This window comes from Fukomys damarensis, unplaced genomic scaffold (genome assembly GCF_012274545.1).
Source record: "Fukomys damarensis isolate Sample0158 unplaced genomic scaffold, DMR_v1.0_HiC HiC_scaffold_8, whole genome shotgun sequence".
Taxonomy (NCBI): domain Eukaryota; kingdom Metazoa; phylum Chordata; class Mammalia; order Rodentia; family Bathyergidae; genus Fukomys; species Fukomys damarensis.
This window is the reverse complement of record NW_022900920.1, coordinates 31,155,331-31,173,443: the sequence shown is the minus strand read 5'-3', so window position 1 is coordinate 31,173,443 and position 18,113 is coordinate 31,155,331. Positions and strand designations below refer to the sequence as shown.

The 18,113-nt window shown below is 58.0% G+C and overlaps 1 protein-coding gene across 1 annotated transcript in view; it reads right to left on the bottom strand.

The window, feature by feature from the left end:
• The window catches only part of Sh3pxd2a (SH3 and PX domains 2A), a 132,780-nt gene that overhangs the window by 43,581 nt on the left and 71,086 nt on the right, over positions 1–18,113 (bottom strand). Inside the window, exons 7-10 of the mRNA XM_033761246.1 lie at positions 11,198–11,308; positions 10,959–11,028; positions 4,824–4,946; positions 4,215–4,259 (exon numbers count right to left, since the gene is read on the bottom strand). Coding sequence (XP_033617137.1) covers positions 4,215–4,259; positions 4,824–4,946; positions 10,959–11,028; positions 11,198–11,308 — 349 coding nt within the window. The remainder of the gene's footprint in view (positions 1–4,214; positions 4,260–4,823; positions 4,947–10,958; positions 11,029–11,197; positions 11,309–18,113) is intronic.

The following is an 18,113-nucleotide window of genomic DNA, read 5'->3' as shown; positions in this document are numbered from 1 at the left end:
GGTCGGCGGTGAAGGAGAGCAGGCGGGCGGCCCATGAGGGCCGAGCAGTGCAGGACAGAGGAACAGGAGAGGCAGGAGGCCGGGAGGAGGCCCTGCCTCCACCAGAGCCTGGAAACCAGAGAGAAAAGGCAGCCCTGCTCCCTTCAGGGCGGGAGAGGGCCAGCCTTCTGCACAGCCTGGGCCGGTGAGGCGGCTGAGGGTTTGAGGCCGCCAATCACTGGGGTTTACTCACAAGCCTTAAATAGAAACACATGAGACCCATCGAATGAGCAGCCGGGGGTGGAGGCAGGGAGGGAGGAGGGCCCAGACTGTTTACTGAAACTCAAGAAGTCCCAGCGCCCAGCCCACCCCCTGCCAACTTTTCCTGAAGTTCGGCTCCAGGCTCTGTTCCCGCCCCACTGGCTCACGGAAGGCCAGGCATGGACAGGATGGCCGGGCTCCACCAGCCTGGTTCCATGGAAGCCTGTGGGGCCTGTGGCTCCCTCTCACTGCAGGACCGCTCAGCAGCCTCTGCCCCGAAGTGCTGGGGTTCAGGTCATGCGCCAGCAGCCTCTGCCACCCTCCCCAGTGGCTTCAGGAGCTGGAGGGGTGCAAGGCTGGGGAGTATGCGCCGCCTCTGCCCCCATGGCCTGGACCAACGTGAGAGTCAGGAGCACACACCAGGCAGGAGGGCAGGCAGACTGGGCCCAAATGCCTTACAGCTCTGTGACTTGTGGGGCTGTGGCTTCAAACACTGCCGTCACCAGAACCTGTGATGCCACATGCCTGCTAGGGGACAAGAGGATCCAAAAGCCAGGGACCGAGGGTCACCTCCTCCAGGAAGTCTTCCCAGAGCACGCCCAGCCCAAAGGGATCTATGTGTCTTTCAGGCAGGCGCAATGACACACCTGCAGCCTCAGGACTTTGGAGGCTGAGGCAGGAGGAGCACTTGAGCCCAGGAGTTCAACACAGGACTGGGCAACACAGCAAGATCTCTTGTCTCAAACGCAAAAATGAAACTGCATCTCTGCCAGTCTCCCCGAAGACTGAGAGCTTCCCTCCACCCACTTGGCCCTAGAATGGCTGAGGGTCTCCAGGCTCCACAGGGCCCGCTTGGCCCACCGCCACATTCCCTGACTTCTGGGCCAGGCACATTTCCAACCCATCTCACCTCACACGTCCAATCTCAGGGACCTAACAGAGGCACAGAGGGCAGAAGACTCAGCCCAGTGCCAACCGAACCAAGTAGACCACGGGTGCCTGGGCTTAGAGGTCCAGCTCGAACTGGCTGGGGCCCCACAGCCAGAGCGAGGAGCACTGCTCAGGCCCCTGGGTTCTCCATCTGCCCAGAGCTAGGGGTGATGCCCCAGAAATCGGGGAAACCACAGGGGGAGCCCGCCTTGGGAGGAAAGGACTCCACTGCCCTGGGCTTTCCTCCATACCAGCCCCCATGGGGTCCTGCAGACCTGGGTGACACCGTGGGAGCTGAGGGGTGCCACGTGGGTGTGCACACAGCTAGACAGCCTATCCAGAGCCGGGATTGTATTTCCGGCAGAAACACAGCCGACAGCTGGGCAGCAGGGCGGGCCCCCGCCATGAGCGCCCCTACCTTCCTGGAGAATCAGCCTGAGCTCTTGGGGAGCCTCCAGCACTGTGGGACACAGGGAGGTCAGCGGAGAGAAAGCCAGGCGCCCACTCGGCACCTGCCTCTCAGGGTGCAGGACCCTGGGCTCCCCAAGCAGGGCGGGCCCGCAGGTAGAGCTCGGAGCAGGTATCCAGATGAGGATCGTGGAGCCCGGAGGCTGGCGGCGGTGATGTCATCCCAGAGGCGGCCCTGGATCCTTCCCAGCTAAGGTCCGGAAAATTGGGGGTGGAGGAGTCTGCCAGAGGGAGGGGGCAGTGGAAGGAGCTCCAGCGTCAGACAGAAGGGTCTGGCAGAAGCAGGGAGGAGGGGCAGACCCTGCCAGACGGCGGAGCCTCCCGGAGCAGGCGGCTTTGTGATGTGAGTCTCATCCGGGTGGGCCCTTGTGCTTCAGTACAGGGCCATGGCTGGGCCTCCCAGGCCCTGGGATTGCCACCCCGCTCAGGCCTTGCACCTGCACTGCTCCAGGCTCCACCTGGATGGAGCCCTGGCTCCTGCCCAATCCTGGCTGCCAATTTAAACTGCTAAACTATGCCCTTTCCAAGTCAGTTCCTTGCTCTAACACCTTCTGTGGCTCCCTGCTCCCTAAAGAACAAAGGCCAAATTCAAGCCCCTGTCATCTTGCAATCTGAGCTCCTGAAGTTCCCTGATCCCGCCCCAATTCCATACATTTATGATTCACACGCATGTGTCGAACACCTACTATGGGTCAGCAGCACTGTTCCAGGCAACTCCTTTCTTTCTGAGCCTTTGCCGAGGCCGCTGGCCCTGCCCAGGAAGACTTCCAGTCCGTGCATTACCTCCCAATTCCACCCGAGCGCTGCTGTCTCCTGGACCTTCCGTTGGTCACAGCACCCAGCCAGACTGGTGAGAGCTGATGCCCCAGGACTGGGGCCATGGACGGGACACAGGCCGCAATTACCACCCAAGACTCGTGGCACAGGTGCGCGGAGTTGCCGGTCCACTCCCGCTTTTCCTACACCTGTCCTGTGATCCTGGGAGGACACAGCCTCCCTGAGCTTCTGTCCTCAGGTGTAAACAGTGACAGCAACACGATCCTGTGGTGCTGTTCTGAGTGTGGAGTGAAGCAGCAGGGCTTACGGCCACATGGAAACTACAGACAGGCTTTTAGAGAGCAAACAGAGGGAACTGGTTGAGGAGGAGCCAGAGAAGCCGCGATTCCCAAGGCCTCGGCAGCACAGCAGGTCAGGGCAAGGACCACGGGCTGGGAAGTGGGCACTGCCGGGGGAGAGCCAGCTCAGCCCCAGGCTGCTCTGGGGCGCAGGTCAGGCGAGCAGTCCAGGACTCTTATCTGCCCGATCTCTGCTGTTGGCCTGTCCCCTCTGGGTTTCCTGTCTCACAGAATCCTTCAGCTTTCTGGATGGGAAACCAAGGCCCAGAGAGGCCTGGTGACTTGTTTAAGACTCCAGCCTAGATCCCCAGGTCGGCCGGGTCCCTCCCGGCGTTGGCCTGCCGGCCTCCCTGGGGCCTCTGGCTTCAAATAGCTGGACTCACCCTCAGCAGAGCCCTGGCCCACGGTGGTTTCTGCCACAGGCTCCTGCCACCGTCTTGGGCCAGGACCTCACCAAGGCCTCCTCAACCGCCCACAGCTGGTCCCTCCTGGCCTCCCAGCTATACACTGGGTGAATAAAATGCATTACTGCAGGCCAAGTGGGCTCCGGCAGCCTGGCTTGTGTGGAGGGGAAAAGGGACAGGCGCCCGGTGATTAGCTCAGGCCCAGGCCCTCATGGAGGGAACGCCAGGAGGGGGTTTGCACAGGAATGGCGGCCTCCCCCAGCTGCCTCTCCTCCTGGCCCCTCTCCAGGGATTCGCCTCCCATCCCCTGCCAACAGCTGTGGCGGGACAGGCGGAGCCTCTAACTTCTGAAGCGGCCCAGCATCCTAGCCTGGGTCTCTGCTCTCCGGAATGAAGGGACCCCCAGAAGACCGTACTGGAAACCCCACCTCCCTGTAGCAGTGAAAACCCTGCCCTTTGGGTCCAGGAAGACCAAGGGTTGGAGGCAAGGCCTTGAGTGGGGCCCAGCTCTGCCCAGACACAGCCAGGCCCGAGGCCCTGAGGGATGTGCTGGCCAGGCAGGCCCAAGCCAGGCTGGAGGCAGCTCCGAGCTCCACACTGCTGTCCTGGGGTGTCCCCACCCTCCCAGAATCCCCAGCTCCCTGTGGATCTCTGGAAACCAGGCTCAGTGACGGGACCTTGGCTCGGCCTCAGTTTGGCTGCCTGAAGTGTGCCGTGCCATCCCCGGTAGCCGTCTCTCTCACCAGGACAGCCCCTGAGGCAGGCAGCACTGAGGACAGTGGCCATGCCGCCTGCTGCTGCCCTGAACCAGGGCCTCCCACCCCGAGGTAGCCCTGGGCCCCTCAGGGAGTTGCACAATCACCCAGTGGCACAGCCAGGACGTGGCAGAGCTGGGTCTGAGAGCTGACAGGGTTTGCCCGGCAGGCAGAGGGCACAGTGGCTGTCAGCGGCTGCCACTCTCCAGGGAACCATGTGGAGCGGTGCGGCACCAGCTCCCCGTGTGTGCTGGGACACATTCACATGCATGCACGCACAGCACATGCTCGCAGGGCAGTACCTGTCACGTCCTTCTTGGGAGACTCAGCCCAGCTGGAGAGCCACACTTCCGAGTCCCCAGAGAGCCAGCGGTGGCAGCAGGAGGAGAACCAGAGAAACAACCGTTAGGCAGTGGGAGTCCACAGAGATCGGAGAGTGGCTGCACCCGGGGCTGGTGTGGGCGGAAGGCGGGGGCAGGGAGGAGGGATTTCCTGGTGCTGGGCCGCTGCGGGGCGTGGACTGAGTGATTACAGAGCCCGGGCAGGGATAATGAGGTGTCTGTCGGGAGGCAGGAATCCTCTGAACCACAGAGCATGGTGCCTGGTCCCTCCCGGGATGGGCCCCTCAGGCTGTCGTGACCTTGCGTGTGGCTGGCCCCACAGGCTGGGTGGGGTTCTCCTGGGACAGCAGGCTCAGCCACCCAGGCCCAGAACCACTGCTGCCAGGGTTGGCGCTGGAAGGCCAGGTCTCTGGGTGCCACATCCCCGAGGCCTGGAGTCTTACCCGAGTGGCTACACAGCCCCGCCCGGGGAGGTGGCAGCCCCCTCAGAGCCAAGGCCCCTGCCCCACCCAGAGGCACTAGTGACCAGGCTCGGGCTGCGGTATCCTGCTCTGGGCTCAGAACCCTCACCTGTGCAACAGGGTGGAGAGGTCCTCCTGCTGAGGGAGGAACAAGGGCAAAGCACCACCCGGAACAGGGTAGGACCAGGAGATGCCTCGCTGTCAGCACTGCACCTGGCGGAGCGCTCACGGCCTAGTCACACCTGCTGGGCTGTCCGCCATCTCCAAGGGGTGTAGTGCTCGCTGCAGTGGGACAGCCACGAGACCAAGGCGTGAAAGTCTGAGAGACAAGCCCTTGCACTGCCCACCCAGTGCAGGCCAGCAGGGATGTTGGACCCGTTCAGGGGCAATCGCCAACAAGCAGCAGCTCACGTTCCTGCAGCATTTCCGGTCTCCCTAGCTTCACAGTGAGCACGTTCACAGAGTAACTCTCTTCCTTTTCATAACTAGCCTACAATGCTAAGTATCAGGATTCCTTCCATTTGAAACTGAACCTGAGGGCCAGGGATTTGGCTCAGTGGTTCCACCGCCTGCCTTGCAAGTGCAAGGACTGGAGTTCAACCCCAGGTGCCCAAAAAAAGAAAAGAAAAGAAAAGACAAAGAAAAAAGAAACTAAACCCAAGAGTACTAAGAAACCCACTGAAGGCTGCACAGTTAGTAGGATATACACATCTTACAGGGACACAGACTTCAAGCAATAAAACTTGGCTTGTCACCACTGAAAGCATCCCCCTCTCTCTGTTGCTCAGCAACCTGCCTTCCCCCTGCAGGTTGTCTCCTGTGGGGAACTGGGGAGCCGGCCCCTCCAGATCTCACCGTAAACCCACACAGTGGGGCTGTGGTAGAGGCCTCTGGAGGTGACTGCCTGGGCTTCAAGCCAGGCTGTGCTCTGGGGTAGAGGGACAAGCAGAGCTGGTCTTGAGGTCACAGGCTCTCACTCTCCTGAGGCCCAGGGACCAAGACTGGCACCAAGGACCTCCAGTCTAAGCTCCTCTGGCCAATAGAGGCCTGATTTCAAAATGCGGGGGGGCTTTCCTGCCTGGTGCCCATACCTTGCTAGCTCCCAACTTCCTGCTGCAAAATCTGGGGATGTGGCTGAGTGGGCTGCTCTCTGCCCTTGGCAAGGCCAAGCCACACCCCGGGGAGGCTAGTGTCTGGCCCACCCAAACCCACCTGGCCTTGCACAGCCCACCCTGACCCTGCTAGGTCAGCCTGTCTCTTCACCCAGAGGGCTTCTCGTCTGTACACCTTCCTTTAGGGGGTCTTCATTGGAAATGCTTGAGAAAGGTGAACTTCTTTCAGTGAGCCAATTTTAGGCATCTGCCTGGGCACGGAAAGCCCAGGAAAATCTGTTTTTCAAGAACAGGGGTCTGTAAGTAGGAGGAGAATAAATCTTTTAGGCTCTGGGGAACTCTAGAGGCCACCCAACTCCACTGATGCAGTGTAAAAGCAGTCACAGAAAGCATCAGTGGGCCGTGTTCTAATAAAACTTTATTAACAGAAACACATGGTGGGCTGGACCGGATTGGTGGGCAGACAACCTGGTCTCATGCCTGTCCCCTTCACCTCCCATTAGCAGGCTGTCCCTTTCCTGTCCCCAAAGGAAATAGGAAGCAGACCAGAAACAAGGCTGCTTTCCTAAGTCTTTCTGAAACATGACTTCTCAGTCCCTGGATATGCAGAATTAATTCACTGGAGCACGCCCTCACTCACCTGGTATGGGAAGGACCCTTCACCCACACCCCCTGGCTGGGAGGCAGACAGGGCTGCCTGAGGCTTGAGGGGTGGCGAGATGGAGGGATGGGGTGGAGGGGCCAGGCACGTGTGGCTAAGGAATAGCTGTGACGGACACAAACCAACTGCTTCCTGCCCTCCCTCTGGACTCTTCCTCCCTCTCCTCTAGTGACAAGGAACCAAGGGCCCCGCAGAATGAACGGGGCATCAGACCTGGGTCTGTACCCAGAGTTTTGCTGTGTGACCTCGGGCAAGTGGTTTAACTCCTCAGGCCCTCACTGCTCACATCTGCAGAGCCAAGCACTTGGGCCACTGGTCTCTGACCAGCTGTTTCAAGTCCTAGACTTTCTAGCAGAAACCTGCTAATCTCCGTCACCACGTGTGTGACAGCCGAAGAGGATCTTCCAGGGAAACCACTCGGAGCAGGCTCCGTGTATGGAAAGTGCCTCTAAGAGATGGAGACTCAGGGGCTCCACAGGCAGACTAGAGCAAGGGACAGGGCTGGCCCTTGTGCTCCCTCCTCCCTCCCCAGAAGTGGGCACGGAGACCCACTGGCTGTGCAAGGGGCCTCAGGGATGGGTGACAGGGACAGCTCTGCAAGAAGCCACGGGCCGTGGGCATGGGGCCCCTGTCCCCGGTGCCTGTGTCCCTGGCACAGCCACCCTTCTGGCTGGTAACACCAGAAGCACTGTGTCACCAGGAAAGGCTTGCCGGAACCCACGTGCCAAGGTGGAAGAGAAGCAGCAGTTCAAGCACGAGGGCGATCGGAGGCCCCAAGCAGACACCGTTATCCACCGTGTGCTGCGGCTCCTCCTAGGCCTTGGTCCTCCCCACCCCAAGAGCCCACCTGCCCCATCGCTCCAACACCAGGCCGCTGCATCCCGGACTGAGCTCGAGAGTCATGAACTAGCACGCACCCGTAATCCCAGCTATCAGGAGGCCGCCAGCCTGGGCTACTTAGTAAGGCCCTATCTCAAAATAAAACTTTGGCAAGGCCTGGGTGAGACCCTGGGCTCAATCCCCAGCATGGCTAGACAAATGAACCTTTTTTCTTTATAAATTACTCAGCCTCAGGCATCCTGTTATACAAGAAAAAAACTGCATGACAGCCATGTGAGGTGCTCTCCCGGTGTGAGTCGCAGGGCAGGAGTCACCTGCCCCATCCTGCAGGGTGACAGATGGTGGCAGAGGTGGCTCAGAGCCAGACCCTGGTCCCACTTTGGCCGAGCAGGCAGGGCAGGCCTCACCAAGCCTGGCAGGGTCTTGGGGCCGCTGCACTGCTCTCTGTTACGGGGCTGAAATCACTCATAATTTATGAACAAGAGGCTCTGTGTTTTCATCTCGCACTGGGCCTAGCAAATTGTGTAGCTAGTTATTATGCCCAAGGCCATAGGGCTCCGGGCCACAGACTTCAGAGCTAAATAAATACAAGTACCGTATGTAAGAAGTTTAGTAGGGGTGCGTTTATGATGGGCATCTTCTGAAAGATGAAAAGCAAACCCTGCATGTTTGTCTCTAGGGTCTTCCTCCTCTGCTAAATCTCTGGTTTCAGAGTAATGCCCATAGCTGGGGAGGACTCAAGGCCAGAGGAGGAGACGTGTGGCTAAGAAGGCACAGCAGGCAGGGCTGGGGCTGGGGACGCTTGTGTGAGGTGTGGTGCACTACACTCTATGGGTGGCATCTTCTTGACTCCTCCCAGCAACCTCCACTTACAGACCAGGGATTCGGAGGCTCACGGAGGGTAAGGCTCTCTGGGGCACACCATGTTCTGGGTCCTCCCCAGCCCCTGGCCACCACCTTACTCACTTCTGCCTGCTTCTCTCTGTACACTCAGCCACATTCCTGCTCATGCTGCACTCAGCAAGAGAGGGCCTGCCTCCTCCCCTCCCCGAGTGCTGGCTTCCCAGAAGCCGGGTGCAGGGGGCAGCCCCACCCGGGGCAGCAACGCATCCAGGCCCAACCCTAGGGCAGCAGCTGAGCTGTGTGGTCAGGGAACAGCCAGTGTCCTCCTGGCTTAGGTGGGGATGGGGCAGGCTCAGGGCCGGAAGCGGGGCCAGATGGGTCAGGACAGCCCAGGGGTATGGGCGCAGGGGTAGGGCTGCCTGGCAAGGGTGGAGCAGGTCTCCGTGTCTAGGGGTGCTGGGCACTGCGCCCAGCAGCTGCTGCCTGACCGGGTGGCCCCCCAGTTCCCAGGGTCTCACCCTGGGATACAAGCTCAGCTCTGCTGAGTCCCGGGATCCCAGCCACCCTCCCTGGGGTGGTCTGCCTTGGTGGTCCTCACTCACTGGGAAACCCGGTCCTGCTCCCCCACCCGCCAGCTCTCCCAGAGGCCCAGCCTGTGCGGTACATGGGAGCTCACAGAGAAGAGCAGCAAGGTGGGCTGAAGTCTGTAGCCGGGGCCCCTCCCCTCCCAGTCCCCCGAGATCCAAGAGGAGTGGGTGGGTGCTGGAGTTGGGGGGCTCCGGCCTGTCAGACTGTGAGAATCTGGCCCAGCTGTGCAGAGCCTCAGCTGCAGACCACCTGACTCCCCTCGGGGCTCACAGCATGGTGAGGGCACAGCCACCTTCCCAGATGTCCCCATCTCCTCACAAGCCCAGTCAGCTGGGTGACAGGGGCCCTGGCCCCTCCGGCCTCATGACTGGCATTGCTACTAAAGTGCGTCCTTCTTCCCCAGGGCTGTCCAGACCCAATGGGGACTCGGGCTGGACGCTGCCATCACCTGGGCAGGAGAGGAGTGTGGATGGGCTGAGGCTGGCAGGAGAGCTCGCTCTGAACGGGCTCGAGGACACTGGCTTCTAGGCTCACCCATCTCCTTCATCCTGCCGTGTTAGACTGGCTGCACAACACCTGCCCAGGACTGGAGCCCTGGCACATAGTAGGTGTTTAAGAGAAAGGTGTTGTCTCTCCAGTTACAGCTCCCTCAGGTCTTAACGCTGTCTGCACCCTACCAGGGCCTAGCCTACAGCAGGGCCCAGTTAATCCTCAGGGGCTGCCAGGAGGCTGAGCGCTGCTCAGTCCTGCGGGTCTCATGGAGCAATGGGCGGAGCCGAGCCTGACACTCAGGAGAGCTCTGGCACTGCAGTCTGGCCCCATCTGGCCACCTTCACTTCCTGAGCAAGGTGGGCTGAAGTCAGACAGGCCTTGCTGCGGTGGACGCAGTGGTTCATGCAGACCCCTAGGCCTGGCAGAATACCCTAGAAAGGCTTCTGGCTTAAGCAGCTGTTGCAAAGTACGCAATTCAAAGGGATTTTTAAAAAGTTATCTAAAACCACAGCCGAGTGTGGTGGTACGTTTATAATTTCAGCACTCAGGAGGCTGAGGTAGACTGACGGCAAGTTCAAGGCCAGCCTGAGCTCCATGGCGAGTTTGAGGCCAGCCAGGGCTATGCAGCAGGACTCTGTCTCAAAATAATAATTGCTGCTATTCTCCACACCCACTCTGGCCTTGCGACAAGATGGATGTGGCAGGAAACAGGAGTCTGTGCGGGGACAGTCTGGCAGGAGCAGGCCCAGCTCTGCCCCCAGTGTGCTGGGCTCCCGGCTCTGGGCCTGCACCAATTCCCTGGGCTCTCCGACGCGGCATACACAGTGCACAGTGCTGCTCAGGAAATCCCTGTCTCTCACGTGACGCGATACCCACAGTGGCAGCTGTGGGCCTGGAGGACAGGGAGGGTCAGGAGCGCTCGAGCCCGGGGATGACGGACTTAACCCTTGGCACAACCCAGGCCCCTGCTAATGTGAGCGTCCCCACGGGTGGGCAAAGCCAGCAGAGGCTGTGCTGACCGTGGCTTCCTGTGCGAGGGCAAGCATGGGAAAGTGAGTCGCTCCTCCAGCTCCCTGGCCTTCCCTTGGGGTGAGTCTGTCCTCCAGTCCTACTCCAGCATCAACCACTGGCCTTCCAAGGAATGGAGGGAGTCTCCTTCCTGAAGTAGGAGGTTGGAAGAGCCCTGGAGCAAGCTCTCCCCAGGTGCAAGGATTCTGCAGTACAGCAGGCTCTGTATGGGGTCCAGGAAACGGCGCCACACTGTGGGCACTGGCATGGGGAAGGGGCAGGTGCCCGGGCCAGGACAAGGCACGTGGGGACAGCGGACCTGTGACTGGCCAGGTCCTGTATGTCCTCTCACCTCTCTGCCCGGGGGCTTACTAGCCGTGGGAGGCTCTGTGTCACTCCGCCCCACCTTCGTAGTCCTTGTGACACCACAGTTACCCCGGGGGTGGCCATCCCACCTCTCTGCGAGTCCTGGGAGGACAGGGGCCTCATCCTGTCCTTCTTGGTACCACTGGGCCTGATCCCAAGGCCTGGCACACAGAAGGTACTCAGACGCTCCCAGACAAATCCACAGGGCAGCCACGACCAGAGCCAGCAATGCCAAGGTGTGGCACTAGCATCTATTTGCAAACTTGCTTCCCAGCCACTTGGCCCTCAGGGGTGTCCTCCCTGCCCAGCAGGACAGGGCGCTGCTGGTGTCTACCAGCCTGGGCCTGGAGCAGAGATAGGCTCAAGTCGGGAGGAAGGCGGGACCGGCTCTCTTGGTCTGATCCCTGTGGTGAGAGCAAATGAAGAACGGGAGCCCCTAGGAGACCACGCTCCCATCCCCGGACAGATCTGAGTGCAAGGTCTCTCCGGGGCTGCTGGCTTGGCACCTGTCACAGGCCATCACCACTGCTGTACAATGACCTTGCCCTTCTGCAGGGGACCTTAGGTACCCACCCGACCCTGGGCCAACAGCCAGAAGCCTAGGTCGGTCCAGGGCTGAACTGAGGATGCCTGGGTGACAGGGAAGCAGTCCCCAAAGACCAGGGGTCCTCGGAGGCCCTGCACCTATGACCCAGAAGCAGTGTCAAGGGGAGGGATGTGACCAGGTGCCAGCTCTTCTTCTGAGCACAGGGATGGGAAGGGGCTTCTGATGTGACCTCACTTCTTGGTGCAAGACTCTGGCTCTAACGTGAACTAAATCCATCTTCTCGACAGCTGCTGGGATCACATCTGGGAAGAAGACCGGGGCCGAAGCAAAGAGAATCGGGGAAAAGCACTTTGTTTCCTGAAAGCTTAAAGTTTTCCTGAAACTTTGAAAAAATTCTTTTGGTCTTCATTTCAAAACTGCCTAGTTATAAAAAAAATGCCATGGGCCAATTCAGCGACACATGCCACATTTCTGTTTCTAGACAAAGTAAACTGAGACCAGAAGAAGGTGCTAGACAGTAGGTAACGCATGCTTGCCCCATCTGTTTTTCCGCTGACTTCGTCATTACCAGAACAGTGGTCCCCGCTGTCAGACGCCTATAAGCCAGGAAGCTGGAGCCAGGGACAGGTTGCTTGCTGGCTGAGGGCTGCAATGGGAAGCAATTCCTTGCTGGGCCGCAACCTGGGGGTCTCCTTTCGTTCCTGGGGAACTTTAAATGGAGCAATCCAAGGCCCCTCAGATGGTCATTCTCCAAGGCCCCAAATGCTGGGCTGGCCTTTCAGGGACAGGTCCCCCACACCCACCTCTCTTCCATGGCCATAAACTGCTGCCCCTCTGCCACCCTGCTTGAAGCCAGCTGATTATGGACTAAAACCTCCACACACTGTGAGCCAAACAAACCTTTCCCATTTTCGTCAGGTATTTTATCTCAGCAACTAGAGAAAAGTAATCAGACAGGGGGAGAGGAGAAGGCCACTGTCCCTGCCCATCCCTCTGTGAGCAGGGCTGGCCCAGGCATACACCAGGAGCAGGCTCTGCCCTACAGCCTGACGGGCGCTCATCTGGGGAGACCTCACAGCCCTGCTCCCTCTGCTCACCCCTCCACTGCTTCCAGGAGGGGCGAGGCCAGCCGAAGACCAGCTTCCACCCTGCCTCCCATGGACGAGGACAGGCCACAGCTCCTCTCCTGGTTGTTTCACCTGTGAAAGACAGTGAGTAGAACTGGCTTTTCCAGATAGCAGCCTACACATGCGACAGGTCTTACTTTAAGCAAACACACTACTGAAAGCCAACCTCATAAAAAGAGAGATTAAGCCGGTATTAGTCACTGCCTGCAAAGGGACCCTTCACCCAGAAATTCCCTGTGAGCAGTGGGCTCCCCTTGGGCTGCCTTGGGACAGAGACAGTCCTACAGGACTCCACAGCCGCAGTCTCGGACACAAGCAGACCCTTTGGGCCCTGGTTCAGAAGGCATCAGACCTCAGGGGAAACCGAGTTTGGCTCTGACACCCACGATCTGATCCCGTGTCCGCCCGACTAGCTGAACTTGGGCAAGTTCCTTAACCTTCCTTTCCTGGTCCATAAAACAGGGACAAGCCCAGCTACCCTGCCATCATGAGGCTTCCTGGCCAGCAGATGTTCTGCCTTTCCTGTATGAGGCAATCCTGGAGGGGCAGGAGCCAAAGCCAGAGCTCTGTCCCCCTGGAGAGAGGACATCTCCTTGCTACCCCCAGTCGCAGGAAAAAAAAAAAACCCAAAAAAACCCCCAAAACCGCACAGAATCCTGGCCATTCCTCTGGGCCAGGCGCCTCTCATGTGCCAATTTTCAATCCTCCAACAACCTGAAAAAGGGCTGCTGCCCTCCCATTTTACAGATAAAGAAACTGAGGCCAAGGGAAGCTAAAGACTTGGTCAGGACTACAAGGCTGGGACATGAAAGGAGGCAGTCTGGCTCCAGTCAGCGTTCTTAACAGTGGCTTCTTAGCAGCGGCTGCATCTATTTGCTATCTCCTTTGGGGCTCCCAGTACAGAAATAAATGTCTCAGTCGTCTCTGTACTCTGGAGTCGAAGATAAGGCCAATTTCTCTCCTCCTTCCGTAATCCATAATAAACAGAACTGCAACAAAGCCGACTGTGCCAACTGCATTCAAACCCTACCTGGCTTGTCTGATGCCAAAACCCAAACTCTCAACCCCGAGGCACAGATGGAGCCACCTCAGCTCTGACCCATCGTACTGGTTCCTGCTCCATCCTGGCGATGGAAGCTGGCTGAGCTCAGCGCTTGTGCGGGAGGAGAAAGTAAACAGAACTTCACAGGCCATCAACACTCCCCTAAGAGGACAAGCTTGTAATGCGGACTGAGCAGCTTCATTTACATTTTAACGAGCAGGAGAGCTGCACAGCCCGGGCCCTCATCTGGCCACGGAGTCCATGGCTGCCTGCGCCACCTAGTGGTAACCTTAGAACTCGGGTGGCTCCTGGAGCGCAGAGAGGACCCGTCAGCCGGTCAGTCGCAGGTGCCTCGGCCACCTCGGAGGGGGATCTCCAGCTAAGCATGAGCCGCTTGAAGACCTGGGTCCTGGCTACCTTCCTTGTGATGGTCAGCGTGACTGGCCAGCTGGCTGGGCACAGTCCCGTTATACCCGTCCAGGTGTTGCTGGGGAAGGGATTGTTGTGGTTGGGATTAAAGGCCATAATCAACTGACCTTACTCCTGCCACTCTGGGGCCTGCGCCAGTGAGCTGACAGGCCTCACGGGCAGGACTGAGCATCCCTTGGAATTCAGCCCACTCAGCACTGCCTGCGACTGGGCAAGCCTGTACCCTACGGTAACTCTCCTCATCTGCCTCCTGCTGGTTCTGTCCCTCTTGCTAGGTGATGGTGAAGCTTTTAGAGCTGTCAATGATGACAGACAGCCCGCTGGGGCACGTGTGCCATAGGTTCACTGCCACTGCCCTATTGAACCTTGGGTACAAAGGAACAGGCCAGGCAACCCAGCAGCAAGCCAAGGAGCTGTCCAAGACCATGTGACTGGCAAGCCAGAGACGACTCAGGAGCGACCCCTGGAGGCCACGCCCAGTCAGCATCATCCAGCCGGTGCCACCAGGTCCCCCCTCCAGAGCTGCTGAAGCCCAGGTCAACTCTCACCTCTCCTCCCTGCTCCTCTCCATCCACCAGCCACAAAGCCACTCTCGGACCAATCAGATCATTTCGTCCTCCATGCAGGATCCTTTACTGGCTTCTCTAAATTCCTAAAGTGGCCTGCGAGGCCCTCCACAGTGTGATGCGACACCCCTGCCAACGCACCCTGTGCTGTCCTCTTCCTGGACACAGGCGGCCACCACGCGTCACCCTATTAGCCAGTGGCCTCGAGCCTCTGGTCACCTCCTCCTAATGGCACCATCTCACGTGGACAGTTCTCCTCCCGGGCAGAGACACGCTGCTGGGCCTGGCACATGGCGGTGCTCAGAGGCTGGGCCCGGGGCCTGCTCTGCAGACATGCCACAGGTACCCCTGCGCTCTATGCTGTGGATGTGCTCCCCTGGAGCTCCAAGGCCCCGAGCTCTTGGCCGCGAACCAGAATGATCCCCTCTTGCCAGACAATGTCCCTGCTTGTGTCTTGTGCCCTCCTGCGCGCTGCACACCCTGAGCCGCTCCCTGCTCTCTCGATGGCAGTAGACAGACACAAGCCTGGACACATAAGGCAGCTAGGGGCAGTCGGTGGTGTACAGGGAAAAGCGAGGGCAGAGGGCAGCCAGACAGTGGAGGGTTGGGTTGGCTTCTGTGAGAAGGGGACAAGCCGAAATCAGAGCCCTGCAAGTGAAAAACACTGGGAAGAAGGAACAGCAAGTACCTAGTCTGCAGCAAGGAACAAGCTCGATGGGGCTACGGAACAGAGGCGAGGCCGCACGGAATGTACCAGTTGGGAGTGTGTGTTAGGACCGGGGCAACCCACACAGGGATACAGTGCAGGTCAGGAAGGCACCCTGGGCCAAGCTACGCACAAATCCAAAAACCAGAATAAGGGTGTGAGCCCAACAATTCCCTGCGGAATTTGGGGTTTGGCCTGCTCCAAGAGCGCCCCTAGTGGTGGTATGCAGAATGGCGGGCAGGGTGGAAGCCCAGACACAAGGCAGGAAGTTGGGGTCTTCCCGGAGAGCAAGGGACTTTTAACAGGTGTGATGGCGGAGGCTGGAGGCCAAGTTGGAAGATTCGAGTCAAGAATGACTTATAAGGGCCAGGGATTTAACTCAGTGGTTCCACCACCTGCCTTGCAAGCGCAAGGTCCAAATTCCATCCCCAATACAAAAAAAAAAAAAAAAAAAAATGCTGCTGAGCCGAGAATGACTTATAGCTGTTGGGCTTGCGGAATGGGAGAGTGGTCTCAGTTTCTGAGAAGAAGATGCTGGGAAGAGCAGGCTGAAAGGCTGAATGGACGGAAGCTCTGCAGGTAAGGTCAGTGGTCCTGCCTCTTCCAAAAGGCTGTAAGCTGCCTAACAACTCTCTGCTGAGCCGGCCCTTCCTGAGCCTTGGGCATGGTGGCTCAAGTCTGTAATCCCAGCACTTTGGGAGGCTGAGCTAGGAGGGTCACACGTGAGGGATAGCCTGGGCTACTTAGTAGACTTAGCAAGACACTGTCTCAAACTGGGTCTCAAGCCTGGCGTGGTGGCGCACGCCTATATTCCCAGCACTCGGGAGGCTGAGGGCAGAGGATCGAGGATCGAGTTCGAGACCAGCCTGGCCTACATAGTGAGTTCCAAGCCAATCTCCACTACATAGTGAGACCCTGTCTCAAAACAACAACAGACCCTGTCTCAAAATAAAAAGGGCTGGAGATGTAGCTCAGTGTGAAAGGCCTGTGTTCAATCCCCAATAACTGGGAAAAGGAAGAAGAGGAAAAGGAGGAGGAGAAGAAAAGGAATATTTAGTAGTGGTTTGTGTTTCCAATTAAGAGGGAAAAAATGTAATATTAAACTTTCATGCACCTAACAGCATATTTCTTCAGAAAGCATATTTCAAGGCAAATAAATAAGGCGTAGTGAGAGCCTGTGGCCCCAGCTACTCAAGAGGCTGGGCTGTGTCAGGAAGGGACACTCAAGGAGGAGCTGAGGCTCTGGGATGAAGCGGTGAGAGGTGAGGGCCAGGAATAGCATCTATTTTCTCTGTGCAAATGTCCCTGGCTGAGGGACAAGGCAGGCAGAGCCCTAAACATGCACTTAATCCTGTACTTTGTCCTGGACTGTGGGAAGTCACGCACCACCCCCTCCCAGCCCCAGGTTTTCATTCATAAATGGGACTTCCATTGCCTACCATGCAATGTGGCTCCGGGCAGCAAGCGAGGAAACAGGTACATACATTTAATGAGCACACAGTAGATGCTCATTAAAGCACAGCCAGTACTTCAAGGGAACCTTGTAAGTTATGGGCAGCGTCTAAACTTGCTCACAGACAATTGATCCAGCCCTCATAATTACCAGATGAGGAATGCAGTAGTCAGGGCTCTCCAGAGAATCGACTGACATGATGTACACAGATACAGAGAAAAGGAGGTTTATTTTAAGAATCGGCTCACATGATTATGGAGGCTTGGTGAGTCCAAACCGATGCGGGAGGTTGGCAGGCAGAGTCTGGTAAACTACAGAGCAGCCCAAAAGGAGGCTGCTAGTGGGACTCCTTGCGGGGGTGGGGGTGGGGGTTTCAGACTTTGTCCCAAGGCCTTCAACTGATCAGGGTCACCCACACTACGAGGGGAACCTGCTTTACTCAAAACCACTGATTGAAATATTAACCTTGCTGGGCGTGGTGTCACACACCTATAATCCCAGTATTTGGGAGGCTGAGGCAGGAGGATCACTCTGAGTTTAAGGCCAGACTGGGCTACACAGTGAGTTTGTGGGCAGCCTGAACTACCTAAGGAGACCCTGTCTCAAAAACGATATAAATAAATAAATACATATTAACCTCATCCAAAAAACACCTTCACAGAAACATCCAGAATTAGGCTTGACCAAATATCCAGGCACCGTGACCCATTCAAGTAGACATATACAAAACAAACCAGAAAAAAAAGTTAGCCCTCCAAAGGTGTTACTAATATTATCTGTCCCTAACTTACAAGAGAGGCAACAGGTACAGAGAGGGTCCCAAGGGAAGGAAGCCAGACTCCCTGCTGCCTGGCTCCAGAGCTGGCAGCTATAAGCAGGACACTAAGTGGCCTTTATCATAAGCAGGTGATGAAAATTAAATTTCTCCTCCCTGCCTCCTATAAGCCTGAGGGCTGGAGGCAGAGAACCTGGGGGAGGCCTTCCCCAGGGTGGCCACCTGGGAGGGGCCTGCTCTTTGGAGGAAGCAGCTGGGGATACAGGGGTTTGGGGGCGGGCCCAGGACCTCACCTTCAGAGGGGAAACTGAGGCCCAGCATGGAAAAGGAATTTGTCTAAGGCCACACAAGGGAGCAGGATGGCAGAGAAGCTAGGACTAGGCCTGGGGATTCAGAAAATGAAGCGGTGACAGGGATGGATAACTGGTGCTTCTGGAGACCAGGGACTATGCCACACACGATTTCACACGTGAAATGAACGCTGTTACTTCACGTTGAGGAGAGCGAGGGAGCTGCGGTACAGCGAGGTGAAGGAACCTGCATAAGGTCCTGGGGCTCTGAGCATTCTGTCTCTGAGAGCTGGCAAGTTTCCTTGGGACAAACAGGGTCACCGCTCCACCCCCTCCCCAGGAGAGACGCTGAAGTGTCTGCAAAGCCCCAGGCTCCTCGAATTTCTGTGTGCAGGTGGACATGACCTTCTGTCCGGGTTGTGTGCCGACAATCAGGGTGTGGACACTGCTCTACCCCGACTGGGTGCACAAGCACCCTGCCACAGGCTGCAGCCCACAGCCACGCATCCCAACAATGTTCCCACGACCCTAGCAAGTCACAGTTCTATCCCCGG